At 40.8% G+C, this 20,043-nt stretch overlaps 1 protein-coding gene across 1 annotated transcript in view; it reads left to right on the top strand.

Moving 5' to 3' along the window:
* The first annotated feature begins 1,806 nt into the window (after positions 1-1,806).
* Sec22b (SEC22 homolog B, vesicle trafficking protein) overlaps positions 1,807-20,043 on the top strand; it is a 19,615-nt gene continuing 1,378 nt past the window's right edge. Inside the window, exons 1-4 of the mRNA XM_021196295.2 lie at positions 1,807-2,025; positions 7,608-7,717; positions 13,265-13,425; positions 15,169-15,315. Of these exons, the coding sequence (XP_021051954.1) occupies positions 1,951-2,025; positions 7,608-7,717; positions 13,265-13,425; positions 15,169-15,315 (493 nt within the window). The 5' untranslated portion in view covers positions 1,807-1,950. The remainder of the gene's footprint in view (positions 2,026-7,607; positions 7,718-13,264; positions 13,426-15,168; positions 15,316-20,043) is intronic.

Consider the following 20,043-nt stretch of genomic DNA (forward strand, 5'->3'; position numbering starts at 1 on the left):
TGAACATGCCTCCCACTGTGTCCATAGGCTTCTCTGAACACGCCTCCTACTATATCCACAGGCTTTCCACCTGCACCCAAGCTCTCTGAAATAATGACACTGAGATTGAAATATCTATGAATAATTATTCATAAATATCGCCTAAGCCAAAAGCTTTGACTAATTTCTGTTAGCTCATAAGTCAATCAACCCACTTATTCTAGTCTAAGTCCTGCCACGTGGTTAGTTATCTCTCCATCAGCGGTCAGGCGAATCTCTTCCCTTGCCTCACTGTATCCTAGAAATCCCTCTCCCCTCTGGGACTCCTATTTCCTGTCTCAGCCAATAGGCCAACAGCAGTCTACTGGCAGGTGATGCTTCCACAGGAGAGTCTCTCTACATTCTCTGCTTTGCTCTCGCTGTTCCCCGGACCCACATGGCCATAGCCTTATTGCCAATATTTGTGTCATTATTCCCTATTACTAAAATTATTCTATCGGGATCAATGACAATTATTTGAGATCGTGGTAGAAGACATATCATTGTTGAGTGGAAGAAAGAAGTTAGAGATAGAGGTCTCTGTAGACTATTCTAAATATATTATGATTCTACCAAATAAGGCATTATACACGCCAAAACTGATTTCCACTCCACATTGGTTCAGGTTGCCAAATGCTAGGTGTGAGCTGTGACAAGCAAGAGAGGATGTGATTGTAGATACAAGGCCAGCATAGGTGAGTTCTAGGCCAACCAGAGCTGCACAGCAAGACACTGTCTGGAGGAGAGTCATTTAGTTAAATGTTTAGATAATCATAAGACACTAACTATAATCATTTAGCAAAGAATAGTTATTACTAATGTAATAAGTATGTTTGTATAATTTCTCTTTCTTTCTTTTCTTTTCTTTTCTTTTCTTTCTTTTCTAAGTTTACAAAACCCCTCTACTTCCACGTTCTTCTCATTTAATATTCACAAAAACCCTCCTGAGACCAAGAATATCCCTATCTCATTGATGAGGACACCAAAGAACAGAGCTGAGGACTCTTCCTTACCTGTGATTGCCTAGAGGTTGCTTCAAAAGCAAGTGAAAACCCAGTTACTGGAAAGCCTATACCATGACAGAGGCAGCCAAGAACCTAGACTTGGGGAGGCTGAATGGTGTATGTGATTCCCAAGTCCTGTACTTCTTCATTTGTTCATATATATATATATATTGCTGATCTTTTTTAAAAGTTTCATGTGTGGGGGTGGTTTACTTCCACTCCTGCCTGTGCAGCATGTGCATGGAGAGGCTGGAGAGACCAGAAGAAGGTGTCAGATTCCTCTGGAACTGGAGTCACTGATGGTTGTGAACCACCATGCAGGTGCTGAGTTGAACTCCGGTCCTCTGAAAGAAGAGTCAGAGCTCTTGATCCCTGAGCAGTCTCTCCAGCTCCTATTTGCTGATCTCTTACCACAAACTGTTTAAGAACTTTGTGACAGTATAAACACCCAGACCAGAAAAACCATCAAGAAACGAATCTCTGCCGAGACATACACAAATTATAAAATATTATACATAAAATTTTCTGTAAAAATAAATAAATAATAAATCTGAAAATACATAACTTTACAGTTGTTTCATACTCCATTCGTCTAAAGTTCGTTCTCGGTCACCTTTCGAGCCCTGCTAAGCTTGAGTGCCACTCCTCTTCCAGAGACACCACTTAGTGAAAACAAAAATTCACAAACGTGGGCGGGACTTGGTCGGAGGAATGACCGCGGAACGAAAGTTCCGGTGGTTGTGGTTCTCGGTGGGAAGCCAATTGGAAGGACCGGTAGTGGAGAGCTCCGAAGCCGTTTCCGGCCACCTCAGCGGGAAGCGGAGACGCCAGCGGCTCGCTGTTGGGGAGCTTAGCCGGAGGTGTAACCGGCCACCGCGGGAGAAGAAGGGGCACTGACTGAGGCGGCCTGGTCTCCGTAGCCAGGAAGATGGTGCTGCTGACGATGATCGCCCGTGTGGCGGACGGCCTTCCGCTGGCCGCCTCGATGCAGGAGGACGAGCAGGTAAGCTGCTGCCGGAGCCCGAGCTCGCCCTGCTCCCGGCGATGGATCCCTCCCTCGGACCAGTGAGACCCTAGCGACCTCACAGACTCTCCTTCCCCCTCCTCTCCAGAGCGCTTTTGCCGTTTGCTCCGGAAGAGACTCCTTGTGAGAAGAAATCTCTGTGGAAGGAGTTAGAGTTATGGTGTTAGCTGTTCCTCTACACAGAAGCCCCGGAGAAAGCTCATCTAGGTTTAATTTGATCACCCAGTTTGTGATGACTTGTTAGGGACCTTCTTAGAATTCAGGACTTTTCTTTTGGGCAGCTGTTAAGGCTGCTGACTAATACATCTGGGGAAGACAAACCTTTGGTTTCTTCACCTCGCTTTCCTGTAGCACTTGATCCTTGACCTAGCGCGATGACATATTTTGATAGTGGATGAGGTAATATTGCCACTTACAAAGTTGTCAAGGTTCAGTAAAGTGCCTACTTTCACGGTGATGCCTGATTTTTCTCCTGCTCTAATAAAGTATATTATTCAAATGAGCCCAAGAATATGATCCGAACAAAGGAGATTGGGGGCGGGGAGCCTTAGAGAACACTTCCTTTGAAAAATATTTTCCCTGTGAGGAAAAATATTTTCCCTGCGTGGGGTAGAGATGGGCAAAATCGATCAGTTGCATTGAATTCTAATGGAGGACGGGGACCAAAGTGGGTTTGAAATGCTACTCAATATTAGTGAGCCCCTCTGCTTTGAAATTTTTTCTGAAAAAAATCGTGGATTCTTTCTTAATTTTAAACTTGGTATTTATTTGATATTTGTCTGCCAAATGGGTATGTTTCATTGATAAGAAGTTCTCCACAGAAGTGTTTGGTTTGGTTTGGTTTTTCTGGCTGTGATTCTATCATTTCCCTGTATTAACTTTGATTTTAAATAATAAGCCTTTCCGAACCTTCAGTGTCAGCAGAAGCGTCAGTCTCAGACTCCGTTTTCCCATCATGATAGCAGACAGAATGTCATACCCAGCCTCCTACAGAACAGCACTGTCCTGAGAGTGCCGAGGGCGCTCTGGTCCTCCTCATACCACCCATGTCAGAGTGTGTGCTCTTACTGGCCTTCACAGAGGCCGTTAGGCTTAAAGTCACATCGCTAACACATAGTGGAATGTGCCCTGGGTTGGTGCTGGTGCTGGTGCTGTGCTGTGGGGTGGGTCTGTGTTTATCAGGGACTGTTCCTGTTTGGAGCTGGATGACACTTTGTTGGGAGAGACTGTCCTGTGCCTTGTAGGGCATCTATCCTTGGCCTCTACTTCCAGGTGGCAGTAGCACAATTCCTGTCCCACTACTTATAGACATTTCCAAAAGTTCCTTTAGGGACAAAGTCAGTCCAGGTTGAGAATCGCCGGTTTCAGTAATCAGTATTTTATTAAGTAAGCTATTGTTTTTAAAAATCAGTATCAGTTTGGCTCTAGACCAGAACCTTCATTCCTAATCGTTATTCTGTACTGTCTTGTTTAAGACTTCTTACTAATGTATTCACTTCTTACTAATGTAGAAATAACTTTTAAAAAAGAATTGGGACAATTTCTAGCTAGAGCTTGCCTTGAACTGATCCCTCTCCCTTAGCCTTTCGAATGCTAGAGTTACAGGTGTAGCCCACCACACCAAACTCAGAAATAGCTTGGAAGACATAGATTTTCTTGACCAAATAGTCTTATATTAGTACTCTAATTGTCTAAGCCAAAGTAATTCATATACTTTTAACTATTTGTACTGGTACAACTTGAGTTGTCTTTAGATATTTACTAGGTTGCCAGTCCCTGTATAAGCTCTTAACTGCCTTATTCCTGAAGATGACTGGTATTCAGCTAAGGCAGTAGGAGAGTAATATTCACATATAATATAGACAGTGTGTCTTATACAGTGTTGGCTGCTTACCTAGTAATTTATGCTTAGGACAGGTGGAGAAACAGCCTTCTCTTCACAACCCCAGACTTGCTAACTAACTGATAATCTTGTCCCTTTACTTCTCTTTTTTTCTTTTCGCTATCATGACGTTTTTCCTTTGCACTTTCTTTTATCTACCTTTCTATTCTATCTCAAAAGTATTGTATTTGTGTTAATTCTGCACTAGTTCTGGAAGGGCAGTTCAGATTTGGAAAAAGTGTTGGAGCTACCAGGTAGATGGCAGGCGCTCCAGAAAAACAAATGACCTACCTGCTTTGCAGCTGAGCCTCCTAGCACCCTTATCATGTCAGGGCGCTTACTGTAATCCCCTGTAGAGGAAAATGGCTGCTTCTTGATTCTTGGTCCAACTGGCCTTTGACCGGCTGAGACTATCAAGGGTTCATCAATGATAAGACCTAGCTAAATATTCTTAGAAAATGCTAGTGATCTTTGGCAATACTGATGTAGGAAGTGGGTAATAATGGAAAGGGGACTCTGATGTACCTTCATAAGGTCCTCCATCATCCATGATGTCCATGATGGGGTGGAACTTGGCCGTCCTGCTCCTGTAATTAACTTCTCACCCATGCCTGTTAAGTAAACTTGGTATGCTCATTGGTTTGTAAAACAAAACCCAAACTGAAACATTCTTAGAAAGGTAAAGGGTGATATTTGGTAGGTGGCACTAGTTGTCCACTAGGCCTAGGCAAGATGGGAAAGGCCCTGAGGTTCTGAGGAAATCACTGTCTTGTAACTTCTGTAATACAAAGACGATCTTCACGATAGTGGATAATCTTGTTTGCTTCATGGCAAATCCAGCTGTTCTCACTCTTCATTATTGGGTCACTAACATATCCTATAGAGGTTTGCTCTCTGTATGAAGTGGCAAGCACAAGCAGGGCATCTAGGTATTTTTAGCTGGGTTAAGTGACTGTGAGCCCTTTGTGACTTTGACATTGAAAGCAAGCTGTGTCTGTCTGTCTGTAAAGCACTGGTTAGGTTTTTTGTTTGTTTGTTTGTTTGTTTGTTTGTTTGTTTTTTCGAGACAGGGTTTCTCTGTGTAGCCCTGGCTGTCCTGGAACTCAGAAATCCGCCTGCCTCTGCCTCCCAAGTGCTGGGACTAAAGGCATGCGCCACCACGCCCAGCTGGTTAGGTTGTTTTTGACAGGTCTTCCTTAGTTCCCACACAGCTCGTGAGCTTTTCTTGTGAATTACATGATTGACAAGCCTTTGTTTAGAAGGTGGATCTACTGTTGAAACAGTTTTAATCATGGAAGTGGAGTGTCACAGTGCTTGAAGAGGGGCTGTATGTGGTCAGATGATCCAGGCCAAATCCTAGCTCTTCCCTTTCTAGCCCCATCGTGTCCTTGGCAAAATATGGTTTCTAAAATAGAATATTGGCATAATAATTCTAATCACCTCCTAGAGTAACTATGGTGATTGTGATGTAAAGTGTTGGGATTAGTTCTGCACAGAAATGAGTATTAACTTTGTTTATTTTTGAAGTGTTTTTCTAAATTCTAGCCTGTCTTTAAATTTACAAACCAAAATTGCACATAGTACTCTTTGTGCAAAGATTCAGTGAACAGGGATGGATGAATGATTTTATACTATAAAATTAATCCATGCTATTTAGAAAGGTTGGAGACTTATATAACCAAAAGTCCAAAATGCTAACGATGCTTATTTTCAGTAAATCTTTACTCAAGATAGTCTCATAATCTTCCCCTCCCCCTTCTTCCTCCCTCCCTGTGTGTGTGTAAAATTAATGCCTTACACTGTAAGACCAACTTAATTTTTCCATTTAACAGTTGTACATGTTGAACATTTTCTCACACCATTAAATATTTTAATGGCTACCTAATAGTCTATTATGTGAATATGCCAGAAAAATCATTATTTAGCCAAGACGGTTTTGTTCTTAGGAATGATAATGCCAGCTGAACCAGCATTAGTGATGGCTGTCATACTGTAATCTCTATGTAGACTTGTCCCAGTGCACGCCATTACCTTTCTTCCTTAGCACATTCTGAAATTGTAGCATGCTTCCAACCATTATCTTATAATCGGTATGACTTTTAGTTTTGTTCTGTCAGGCTGTAGTAATACTTACATTATGCCTTGTGAAGTTGGTTTATTTGATTGGCAAGATTGTGGTTTTGTTTTTGTTTGTTTGTGGATTGGGTTTTCTTCAGCTTTACCTTTAAGGTAAGGTATTCATCTGCTTTTAGCAATTGGAAACAATTGTTTTATTGGTTTAGGAATGGAGATTGCACGTAAGTATTTTTTAAGATCCCTACATGATTCCAGTGTGAAGCCAGGGTTGACAAGCATATATGTTGATCTTCATTATCACTTTATAACACTTCCAGCATTAGTTGGGTACATGTGCTGTTGTGGGTTCAGATCTCTTCATACTGTATAATGGCATGATGAAACAATTAGATCGATAAATACAATTCACATGTCATAATAGGATATTGTACATTACTTCTTAGTGACTGAAAGCATATGACAATATTTACAAACATGTACTTACTGACCAGTCATGGGTGGGTGCGTGCATGCATACTGCTTAATATGATAATGCCAATATAATGTTGTTATATGGTAATAGTTATTATAAGGTAATGTTTAATGTATGAATTGATATAATATCCACTTACATATATACATACATTGACAGAAAAACATTTTCTCAAATGAATAGTCTTTGTGTGGTACAGGGGCCGATCTGGCTTTCTGGAATTTCATACAGGGACATCACCCTCAACCATTAGCACTCCATCATCATGACTGAGCATCTCCCAAAGGCTGCACTTCCTTCCATCAGCTTGATGGTGAAATGCCATAAGCTTACAGGTCTGGGCAGTAGAGACCTTCAAGCCATAGCTAGCAGAGCGTCCTCTTTCTCAGGGAGAGAGTGGATTAGCAATGTATGCTGTTTCTCATTCTTCATGTACTGCCTTTCTCTTTTGAATCTAGTAGGTAAGGTATGATGTTTATCCTTTCAAAATGATGCGACTATAGAATATCCCCTCCTCTTCTTTTTAATAAATTGTTCAGGGAGATACATCCCAACCATTTGAATGTTGTCCTTTTTGTCTGGATCCCTCTTTATTCCAGCTTGCTACCTACACTGGAGAACTGGATAGATTGATGTAATAAAGGATAGCTGGATAGTTGCCTCACTAACTGCAGGGGCAGTGTTCGTGGGGGTTTTCAAGCACAGGCATGCGCATACAGTCTTACTTAAATGCTCTTCCATTTTGTGGAAGGTTCTGTTGATAATCCAGCATTTAAAAAGACTGATGAGATTGATTAGGATTTGGTTCTCAGAACTCTCTCCAGAGTGTGTGCAGAATGGTGTTATGAGATATCTAATAGTAAAAAGCATACCAAGTACCTTGCATATAGTTGACATGCACACGTTTCCTTCTTGGCAATTACATGTTGGGATCTTGGAAATACTAGGAATTAGGGTTTCTCATTTGTTCTAAAAGTAAGACGTTTTATTTTTCTTTATTGAAGTAAATCTTAATAACTGCTAAATAAAGGATCTTATTTACCTAATATTCTTGTGATGTTATAATCCTTCTAACTGATATAGCTTTGTGTGGTGTGTGTTAAATTTTTCAATGAAGCTATCTTTTTTCAGTCAGGCCGGGACCTTCAACAGTATCAGAGTCAAGCTAAGCAACTCTTTCGGAAGTTGAATGAACAGTCCCCTACCAGATGTACCTTGGAAGCAGGAGCCATGACTTTTCAGTGAGTATATCTCTGATGTGTGTGTGTGTGTGTGTGTGTGTGTGTGTGTGTTCATTTAAGTATGAAGCACATTTATGTAATACCTTGTAAGAATATCACAGTAGGGGCTGGAAAGATGACTCACTTACTTCTCTTATAGCGGACCTCCGGTTCAGTTCCCAGAACCTATACAATCACTTGTATTTCTAGCTTTAAGGCATCTGATACCCTCTTGTAGCCTTCAAGGCTACCTCAACTCACATATATAACGCCCCTCCCATACAGACATATATACTCTATTTTTAAATGTGCATTTAGAAATAAATGAACATACCCATAGTTTTTAAATCCTTAAAAAAATAGTAGTGTGTTGTTTTCTTGTGTGATTGTGTGTGTGTGTGTGTGTGTGTTTGTGTGTGTGTTCACGTGTGTTTACATGTGTGCATGTGCCGCTAGTGCCAGAAGACAACCTCGGATGTCATCCTCAGACTACATCCACCTTTCTCTTTGCTTTTCACAGCCATCTCTCTCTCACTGACCTGGAACTTGAAAGTAGGCTAAGCCAGCCGGCCAGTGAGCCCCGGGGGTCCCTGCTGGTCTCCTCCGCCAGTGCTGGGGTTATAAATGTGTCATCACACCTGGAACTCTTTTTTTTAATATTTATATATATGTCTGTTTATTTTATGTGAGAACACTGTTGCTGTCTTCAGACACACCAGAAGAGGGCATCCAATCCCATTACAGATGGTTGTGAGCCACCATGCGGTTGCTAGGAATTGAACTCAGGACCTCTAGAAGAGCAGTCTGTGCTCTAAACCACCAAGCCATCTCTCCAGCCCCACCTGGAACTTCTTAAAAGCACATTCTAGGGTTTAAACATGGGGCTTCAAACTTGCAAGGAATGTAGTTAACTGATTAAGTGATCTCTCCAGCCCAGAATAGTAACAGTTTCTTAAACGTAAATACAGCTTTAAAACTACAATCTGTTCATAGAAACACTTTTTCCGCCTCTATTTCTAGAACACCAAAATCTTAAATTTTTTTTTAAGTTAACATGCTTACAGTAATGTAACTTGTTAACCTGTACCCATTCTGTACCTGTTATGCAGTAATTAATAACTTCATGCTTTAGGAACATCTTGGAGGCAGACACAAATAGTCCTGCTCAAAGGCTTACTAACAGTGGTATAGACCAATTCACATAACATCTCCAAGCTGTGGTTTTCTCTTCAAAGGATTTCTCAACAAGGATTTTAAGTGGATACATACGTATTTAGCATCTTGCTTTATACATTGGGGATAGACAATAAGTAGTTAAAAACTGTAAGAGGATTTTAAAGCATCTAAGTCGGTGACTATAGAAGTGGTGGGTTTCTCTCTGGTTTTCACTGCTGGGGATTGAACCCAGTGCCTTCATGCATGCTTGGCAAGTGCCCTAGCACTGGGTGATATCCCCAGACACTCATGGTGATGGACTGTGCACAAAGCTAAGAGAGGGATGGGGTGGGGGGCACACAGTGATGCCTGTCTCAGAAGACCTTCAGGTGCAAATTAAGGGTGAAAGGACAGTCCATCACAGCAGGAGAGTCATGGTGGGAGGGGATAGTCCATCACAGCAGGAGAGTCATGGTGGGAGGGAACAGTCCATCCCAACAGGAGAGTCATGGTGGGAGGGAACAGTCCATCACAGCAGGAGAGTCATGGTGGGAAAGGCTTGAGCTAGCTGGTCCTATTGTATCTGTGGCTGGGAGCAGTAAGGAATACTGCTGCTTAGCTCCCCTCAGTCAGTCCTGGATGTCAGTCCATCTCAGTCAACTCAGTGCAGAAGCTCCCTCAAAGATGTGCCCAGGGACTCTCCTGGGCAGCTTTAGGTCCTGCCAAATTGGCAGTCAGTATTGACCATCACAAGAACTTTATTGGACTTTTAATTATCTACAGATGATTGTTGTTAAATAATAACTTGCCAAGTTGAATCTCTAAAAAACAGAAAAGGTTGAAAAGGAAAGATGTTAAAGGAAGACCACAGCAAAGGAAAACAGGACCAACTAAGTAAGCTTCGCTGTGTCAGCAGCATGGTGATGAGGTCTGTGAGATCCAAGAGGAGTTGCTTGTTTTAACTGAAAACCAAACAACCAATACGCATTGTAAATCAAAAGTACTTCAACTTATCAACAAGTACCTTTAAAAAGATACATTTAAAAAGATACATTTTGTAAGGTAGTTACATATTATCTTAGGCATGTTTTTTAGGTACTTTAATTTAAACACCAAAAAATATAACCATTTGGCCATATGAGGTAGTGTGCACCTGTAATCTAAGCTATTCTGGAGGCTAAGGCAGGAGAGCCTCGATAACTTAGCCAAAAGAATGTGTGTGTGTGTGTGTGTGTGTGTGTGTGTGTATTTAGTTATATGATACAGTTATCTTCCATACCCACAGGTTCTGCCTTTGTGGAAACCATGTCTGTAACCAAGAACCATACATTGAAAATATTTTTAAACATTTAAAAAGTATGTGCATGAAACAAATGTGGGGTTTCTGGGACTTTTTTTCTTATCATTATTCCCTAAACAATATAACAGCTATTTATAAACTGTTTATATTCTATTAGGTATTTAAGATGATTTGAAGTCTACAAAAAGATCTGCATGGGTTTTATGCAAATATTCCACCTTATATAAGGAACTTAGACATTTTCCAGGTTTAGTAACTGTGGGTATCCTGGAAGTGATCCACTGTAGATACTGTGGGAGGGCCGTATCTCCACAATGGATAGAGAATGAAAGACCTGGGAAGAAAGATCCTTCTGATTCCTGTAAGACTTTATAGTCTTTGGTTTTTCCTACCAAAGCTAGTAAAGGCTTCTTTGCCAGACCTTGGTTGTCTTCATGAATGCCCATCCTTTCTAATGAGCCAGTATTCTTCCCAACGGAGGCACGCATTCAGACAAGCACAGTGCTTTAGAGCAGGGCTTGTTAAACTTTCCACTTGCTATACTTCCTGTGCACAGGATTCTTATATGACCCTGAGTGTGTAGGTACATAAAATGGTTGTGCAGACTAAACATTTACTGATCATAAATTGTTAAAAATTTATTTTTAAATAGTTCTTTAGTATACAAATAAATTTTATATTTAACACAGCAAATTTGCATGCTCATGAGATGAATGTGTTTTATTTTTACATAAAGGGTTGTCTGGACTGAGTATTTGATTCTGTGGGATGTAGAACATCTTCAGTATTTTTCAGAGTTTATCTTCATTTGATTTTATAATCTTCATTCGTGAGGACGGTGCTTTGCATAACTGTATAGTGCACAGTGGCAGAAGTGTGGCTAAAGCCATTTCAGAAACTGGTGGAAATTGTTTAGATCTCATGGCAAAATTCATTTAATGAATTTGCAATAAAAATTTAATGCAACTCAAGTCAGCAACTCAAACAGTAAATTTTAAAATCAAATGTGCTAATAATAAAAATGTATATTTCTTCAATAGTTATATGATGGGGAATGGTGCCAGGAAAATGTCCTTGTTTTCTATTTTCAAATCATCATTCTTACTTTAAGAGCAGAAAACTTGATGTGTACCACGTGGGAACATTTCAGTGGTGACACAGCGGGCTCAGGTGTGAGCACAGGTGCTTGGGGCTTTTGTCGGCACGTGGCTTGACATCCTGTGCAAGGCACAGTGCATGCATGTCAGACAGCAGGCTGCAGTAAAGCACACTGACGTCATTGGAAAGCCCTGCTGGAAGGCCACACCTTGGGCTCTTAGTTTTGTTCATTCAGAAACAACCTAGTATTGCCAGATTTCCTGCAGTTCCCACATTCAGCTGCACAGTGCTGTCGGGGGTCACAGTCCTCAGGTTAAAGAAACATAAAGGAGGTACTTTGAAGAAAGCAATAAATTCCTATTTGGGTGTTTGAAGAAAGGGACTAGAAGAAAAGGGAATAAAAATTTCACAGAAAAAAGTAATTACAGGAGCTTGAATATATGAGAACAAATGGAATTTCTCCTGGTGTGTAAAGGCACCATGGTGAGAAAGAACAGCATAAGCAGGTGTGGGGGACCTAGTTTGTTAGAGACATCGTGCCATTTAGCTACATGGCAAAATGTGACTTAACATTTCATCTGAAAGGCTATAAATACTGTGCCAGAATAAGGTTTTACTTGACTGATATTGTGTGTCCCTGAAACTGTAAGTAGGGCAGTAAGTCCTGTTTACTTCTCTGGGAGTGAGACCAGCGTTATAAATGACAGTGCAGATTAACATCAAAGAGATCCTTTAATCCAGTGCCCAAGTAAGTGGTAGGACACCAGTGGTAGATTTTTAAATGTTACTCTGCCTGGGAGAGTGTGTAAGACTGTAGTTTCTCCTTTGTGGGGCTCTAGGATGTCTCAGGAGTCAGGAACAGAAGGCAGGAATTCAAGATCATATCAGAGTGTCTGCTTTTAAACTACCTAAACCAAAGAACTTCTGATTTTATCCACTGTACATATAAGCCCTGTTAGTATCTGTGTTGTTAGAAGAATGAGAACTGTGGCTAGCCGGGCAATGCTGGCATACACCTTTAATCCCAGCACTCAGGAGGCAGAGGCAAGCTGATCTCTGTGAGTTCGAGACCAGCCTGGTCTACAGAGCGAGTTCCAGGATTCCAGGATAGCTAGGACTACACAGGGAAACCCTTTCTTGAAAAACAAGAACAAACAAAAAGAAACAGCAAAAGAGCACTGTGGCTAAAGGGTTTGAGAGGCTCTTAGTAAATGTCTTTTCCCCAAGAATATCCCAATCACAAAGCCTTTTCCCAGAATGCTAGAGAGCTCATTGTCCCAAAAAGGAGTTCCACAAAAAATTCCCTTAGTAAATGATTTCCAGTTGATTAGAATTCTGCTAGCCAGAAATAGACAACATGACTATCTTTGAGGTGTTTCTTTTTCTGTGCTAGTAAATGTTTTTCCATTTAACTTTTTTTTCCATAAATTTTTAGTTTTTTATGTTATGGAAGGAAGGACTTTAATATCTGTTCATTAGTATGTTTGTCATACAGGTTAAAAGGGTGAATGGATTCTTCATACCTTTAGCTTTCAAAAATAAGCTCTTAGATATTAATATATATTAATTGAAAATGTACAATGAATAAACAATGCCTACATTCTTTTGGATTTTTTTCTATTAACTTTTATGTTTATGAGTGTTTTGCCTGTGCGTGTGTGTGCGTGTGCGTGTGCACACTATGTGCATTCCTGGTGCCCACAGAGGTCAGGAAAGGGATTCAGATCCTCTGGAACTGGAGTTACAGATGGTGTGGGCAGGGTGCTGGGGATGAACTCAGGTCCTCTGCAGGAACAAGAAGTGTTCTTTAGTGCTGAGCTGCCCTTGCCCGCCCAGGTCTTGGGGTGTATGTTTAATAGTGGGGAGGTGGTTGCTTTCTTCTCACAATTTGTGATCTGAAACGAACATTCTGACATAAGTGGAATATTTTCCAAGGTTGATATAGTACTGAAAGTCAGCTTCAACCTGAAGCACTGTTACTGCATGAATGACCTTGTCTCGCCTTTCCTCTCCAGCTACATTATCGAGCAAGGGGTGTGCTACTTGGTTTTGTGTGAAGCTGCCTTCCCTAAGAAGTTGGCCTTTGCCTACCTAGAAGACTTGCACTCGGAATTTGATGAACAACACGGAAAGAAGGTGCCCACTGTGTCTAGGCCCTATTCCTTCATCGAGTTTGGTAAGATTAGAGCCTGCCTTTCTCTATTCAGGGAGTAGCACTGTGGAGAAACTTATAATATTGACATGTTTCTCCCTGGAATGTGCCTGGGAAGGTTCGATTTGTTCCCCTTCCCAAATTTACCTTTTTTTTTTTTTTCATTTTGAATGGAGAAAGCTTCCTTCTTACCAGTAAATTCATCTAGTCTGTCCTTTTCCCTGTAGAGCATGTACCTTTTGTTGTCTAGTTTGATTCCTTATTAGGGTGATTTGTAACAAATGAACATTTGTTACATGAAGTCTACATGATTATCTTGTAACTGAGTTCTGTTTTCCAAACTGTAGACTCTCACAGTAAGACTAATTTTATGGAAATCAGAATTTGGAAATCAGGAAACATGATGATTATTTATTTCAATAGAATAAGAACCTCTACTTTAAAAAATATGATATTTGAAAACCCTCTTTACTACATTCAGAAGTAGCAAGCATAAGAGTCATAAGTAACAAGCACAGAAATCGTGGGAAGGTTCATTACCAGTCAAACCTGTAAGAGGTTGTGCTGTCAGTAGTAAGCATTGGGAGCGAGAACAGGTAGAATCAGAATACACTGCATGAAATCTTTAGTCAAAAGAGAAACATTTTTATGCCTTCGATTTTCTAAAGATTTCAAGTTTGTTAGGTGTGTCACCTTGCTTTGTTATAATAGAGAAAAATTGGCCACATGCTAACTTATATGATGTATATGGTTTTTTAATGTTATTTTTCTGGATAATAAGTTTAGTAAATCCAAGTGACTAATAAGACAGAAGGTCACAAAGGAAATATGTAGCTCACCCAAGTTAACTCCAGGGGAATAAAGATGGGAATGGACTACAATACCAGGCATGGTGACTTGGGACATAAACAGTAGTTGTTCCCACCCTCAGGCTGAGGATGTAAAGGGAAGGCTCAGTTTCTGAACTAAAGGAGAATATTTAGGGGGGGAAGACTGACATGAGAGGGGCAGACGCTTTAGCTGGGGTACTGCTAGTCCACAGTGAGTGCTCAGGAACGTGGGAGTGGTGTAAATACCCTGTGCACACTACCTGCTCCCTCCTGCTGTGCTTCGTGGCCTGATGTGCCCCACCCAGGTCAGCTTCCCAGCATTGAAAGCCAAGTCAGAGGTATGAGCACACAATATTTCCATGGCAGGCCGTTCCCACAGTGTTGAGAAGTCGCGCATGTGGGCTACAGTGTTGAGAAGTCACGCATGTGGGCTACAGTGTTGAGAAGTCACGCATGTGGGCTACAGAGGGATGGGGCTGCCGCTCTGGATTAATATTTTTGGAAGTTTTCTGTCATGTTTGATTTGAAGTTGAAGCATGGGGTAAGTTTGGAAAGTAGGCTGCTGGTTGATCACTAACTCTTTTAATAATGCCAGCATTATTTTAGGAGTTGCGTAGAACTAAGTAATGAAGCCCAAATGGTCCTCTGAATACAGATTGAAATCTTTACGTCTTCAGGAAAAGTTTACTAGAATGGGTCTGGTTATCTCTAAGGATTCTGATGGTAAATGCCTTAGGCTCAGAGATGTTCAAGGGACAGTTCTCCTGAATTATCATCTTAACATTTTACAAACGAAGAGGTCAGAGCCAACAGCAGGCAGATGTAGGAGTAAACTTAAGACTGGACAGTGATTGATTAGAAATAGACTCAGGTTCTGATTATCTTCAGTGGCTTAAGGAACAGGAAAGTTGCTAATGGTTACCTGTCCTCATTCTAGATACCTTCATTCAGAAAACCAAGAAACTCTACATCGATAGCCGTGCTCGGAGAAATCTAGGCTCCATCAACACCGAATTGCAAGATGTGCAGAGGATCATGGTGGCCAATATTGAAGAAGTCCTGCAGCGGGGAGAAGCACTCTCAGGTATCTGAAATGACGCCAGAGATCAGTTTGTCAGAGTCTAGTGGGGCTCTCAGGAAATCACTGACGGGATTAACTGCACAGCAAAGCTCCTGATGTGAAGGGGGTTTGTGCCTTGCACGATTAGTCTTTGTGCACTAAAGCAGTGGAAAGGACTCACCCAGAAGCAGTTACTGTTTCTAATGAACACTGAACATTTGTACAAGTTACATACATTAAAAAGAAGACTGAAGCCGGGCGTGGTGGCGCATGCCTTTAATCCCATTAATCCCAGCACTCGGGAGGCAGAGGCAGGTGGATTTCTGAGTTCAAGGCCAGCCTGGTCTACAGAGTGAGTACCAGGACAGCCAGGGCTAAACAGAGAAACCCTGTCTCAAAAAACCAAAAAAAAAAAAAAAAAAAAAAAAAAAAAAGAAGACTGAGAGGCGGTTGCCAAGAGTGTGCTTCATGCTAGCTGTCCCTGTGGGAGGCCTTACTGCTGCTAGGTCAGGGGCATACAATGCCAGTTTCATTAAGGCAGCCCTCTTTTGAGAAACATTTAAATCTGAGACTATGAAGAAAGATCTAGTCTGCTCTCAGCATCCTTCATTCATTCAGTTCAGTGTCTGCTGTATGGAAGTTGTGGTGCTCTATACATGGAAGATGAGACTATAAATACATGTCATTCTCACAGGTTTGTAGGCACTGTGTCTTGGCTGGGCCTTTTTTTTTTCCTCCTATTTTTTTAAAGATACTCCTCTGACTCACAATGTTATCCTTTTTTTACAAAAAGATTTTTTTATTAAATATACAGCATTCTGCCTGCATGTATGCCTGCATACCAGAAGAGGGCACCAGATCTCATTATAGATGGTAATGAGCCACCATGTGGTTGCTGGGAAATGAACTCAGAACCTCTGGAAGAGCAACCAGTGCTCTTAACCGCTGAGCCCTTCCTTGCCATTCTTAACAGTGCATTGACTCAATATCACCTGTCCTTTCAGGGATTAAAGACAACTTTCCTGGTCCTTGTAGCTCAGGCCATACTGGTCTCCTACCTTGGACTCTTAAAATACTTCATTATACAATCTTTCGCATGTACTGTGTAGTATGTCTGTTTATTTGTATGTATGTATTTTTATGTGTACACATGAAAATGGAAGCAAAGTCAGCTCTCAGTGCTGTTCCTCAGGTGCCGTTCACCTTGGTGTTTTGAGGCAGTCTGTCCCTGGTCTGTGGTTCTCAATTGTGCTAGGCTGGCAGGGGTCCACATATTTGTCTCCCAGTGTTGCAGTTATAAGCATATTCCTCCCCAACCCCCAGACTTTGTTATGTCTGGGGACCTACTCAGATGTTGGAGCTTGCCCTGGCAAACACTGTACTGTCTGAACAGTCTCCTGGGCCCTGTTTATTAGTAGATCTACTTGCCAGATTTTTAAAAATCTTTGTGTGTGTGTTTTGTTATGTGTGTGTAATTATGTGTGCATACTTGCTATATATAGAAGTCAGGAGGCAACCTCAAGTATTGATCCTTGCCTTCTATGTAATTGAGACTCTGTGGAGTTTTACATGTTTTTTTAAATTCAGATAGTGTCTCACTGTGTAGCTCTGACTGGCCTAGAACTCACTATATAGATCAGCCAGGCCTTGAACTCACAGAAATCTACCTGCTTTTACCTCCCTAGTTCTAGGACTAAAGTCAAGTGCTCCTAACCCACTAGACAGTGTCTCTTGTCTTTTCGTATGCCAAGCTAGCTGGCCTGTGAGCTTCTGAGTATTCCTATGTCCTCTCCTCACACTTCAGAGCTACAACATTTGGCTTTAAGTGAATTTTGAGGATCTGAATTTAAGTGAATTTTGAGGTCCTTGTGCCTATGTGACAAGTACTTTATCCACTGAGCCTTCTCCCTAGCCTATATCAAATACCTGTAAAAAATATATTTGTTACTAATGTGCCTTATATATATACTTTATATAAATCTATATTTAACATAAATATTTAAATATTTTTTGGCTTTGTTTATGTTTTTGAAATGGTCTTTTAACATTTTTTTATATTCATTTATTTTATTTTATGCTTATGAGTATTTTATCTGCATGTATGTATGTATACCACATGTGTGTATGTGTGCACACTCACAGAGATCAGAAGAGGGCATCAGATCTCCTAGAACTGGAATTATGAATAGTTGTGAGCCATCACATGGGTGCTGGGCACTGAACCTATGTCCTTTACAAGAGCAGCACATGTGTCTTACCACTGAACTATCCAACCTTGAGTCACTGTGTATCCCTGACTTGCCTGGAACCATTTGCTTCTGCCTCCTAAATGCTGGCATTACAAATGTGTCTTACTATGCCCAGTTTATGTAGACATATTTAAGGTAAATTAAGTCAGTATATAAAATGAAGGAGAGATTTTTCAGTGGGCATTATTTCACTTTTATAACACTTTCTTAGTCTTCATCTGAAATAAGCAGATCAGACCAGTTTTATAGACATTACTTTAATCGACATTTCTTTGTTGGTAATATTTATGATCTGGAAAAGGTTCCAGATGTGGCTCACCAAACATAGTATTCAGCAGAATCCTTTGATCCCTAAAGTCAAAAAAAAAAAAAAAAAAAAAACCCAAAAAAAGATCTATAGTAATGTATGGGCAGGAAATGGCTTCTGAAAGAAGTTGTTTTAAGTGAGGGAAAACATATCTGAATAAAGTATATTTCAGGACAGTAAAAAGATTAGCATCTTTAAACAGTGTTTTCTTCTTTTGTAACATTGATCTCAACCTGGTTCTCTTTCTAAATGCTTGTTTTAGAGCTCATCCACTTTGTATGCTGTGGACAATCTTGTGCATTTTCATCAAGTTCGGATTTCCTTTTGCTATTGCCTATTAAGTGATGAGTTGTGTTTGTTTATCAAAGGTGTTAACCAAACATAACTGTGAGTTCCACAAAGACTGGAGTCATGGGTGCTTTGACTCTCACTGCCCTCTTGTTCATCCCATGGTCCTGTTGTATTATAGAATCTACCATATGACTCTAAGGAGAATCTTGTCTTTATATGCCATGTGTTCCAGAGGGATTCTCTTAAATATTACTTATTCCAGCCTGGGAGTGTTGGTGCAGCCATACCCTGGCAGGAGGATTGCAAGTCAGGACTAACCTTAGCTCCATAACAGTACCCCGGCCTTCAGCAAACAAATCATCGCTTAGTCCATACTGCCTCGTGGTTGTTGCTTCATCCATTTATTCTTAACTAATGTAGAGTTCAGTCATTCAGCAATTGTTTACAACAAAGTTTTCATTTAATAAGAAAACTTAATAAGCATTGACATGGTGATTTCTCTCCTTGAACACTTTCTTTTGTGATTCCTAGGACCAGTTGCTAATTTAGTAACTGTTGCACTTATGTTAAGTAATACCATATTTCTCAATCAAAACCGGTCTGTTAAGTAACTCTAAATATTCCAAAGCTATTGCGTGTAGCTTTTGCTACTCCACCTTAATTCTGGGACTGGCCATTCTACCAGCCCACACCCAGCTTCCCTTGAATCCACCGATAAAAGACACTCACACAGTTGTTCAATTTCAACTTGCCCATTTGACATAATTGCTGGGCACTACTATCTCCTGTCTGGAAAAGCATGCCCTTATCAATATTCTTATCTCCGCATCTCTCCACCTGCCCTAAATTTGGTTGTGCAGTTATATCTAGTCCCAGCTAAACATCCCTAACTACCCTCGAGATCTCACATGGCTGGTCAACTTTTCTCTATCATAAGCATGGACCCAGAAATCCCACCTATCTGTCCCACCTATCTCTTCTGTCCAGCAATTGGCCAATGTCTTCTTTACTGACAGATCAAGAACCAATTGGGGAACAGGACTGTAGCATCAGAACTATCCCTACAGAAAGCATTGTTTCTTTTTCTTTCCTTTGAGAGGGTTTTACTAAGCAGCAGCAGCTGGCCTTAGACTCCTGGTCCTTGTGTCTCTGCTGCCATGCTCCTGGGACTATCTATAGCAGCATGCCATCACACGCCACTGATAAAGTAATGTCCAAGGACGACCAGGAAACAGACTTTCAAAACTTGGAAGCAGGGAAAAGTTGGAGTAGAATTCCTTGGCGTCAGTCAGAATGTTTGTTTTCATAGTTAAGCTCTGTGAGTGACAGCCACGTTACAAATGTTGGGGGCAGTCTTCATGGAAATGCTAAAGGCTTAACTTACTGGCATTTGGGAGGTTTTGGTTTTTTTTAAGAACCTGTCACTATATTTTAATTACAGTTTAACTAGTGTATGTGTGTTGAAATGCTACATCTAATAGCTTTGATTTTGTAAAAATCTTTACTCTGTGAAGAAACTTGGAATTAGCAATCACCATGGAAGTATAGCTTAGTAGTAGTACTCAGTGTCTGATTAGTTGAACACTTTTGGTTATCCTAGTCTTCTTACGTGTGGTTTAGACTACTTAGCATGTAAATATGCTAATTAAAGATAGAGAGATGGTTCATAGGTTAAGTGCTTGCTGCTTTTGCAGAGGACCCAAATTTGTTTCCCAGCCCCACACATGGTGGCTCACAGTTGTCCGTGGCTTTAACACCACAAGATCCAAGGCCGCCTTCTCAGTTCCAGGGCATCATGTGTACATGTGTATACACATATACACATAAATAAAAATAAGTAAATCCTTTTTTGTGAGGGTGGGGGTTTCGAGACAGGGTTTCTCTGTGTAGCCCTGGCTGTCCTGG

This window comes from Mus pahari, chromosome 4 (genome assembly GCF_900095145.1).
Source record: "Mus pahari chromosome 4, PAHARI_EIJ_v1.1, whole genome shotgun sequence".
NCBI classification, from domain to species: domain Eukaryota; kingdom Metazoa; phylum Chordata; class Mammalia; order Rodentia; family Muridae; genus Mus; species Mus pahari.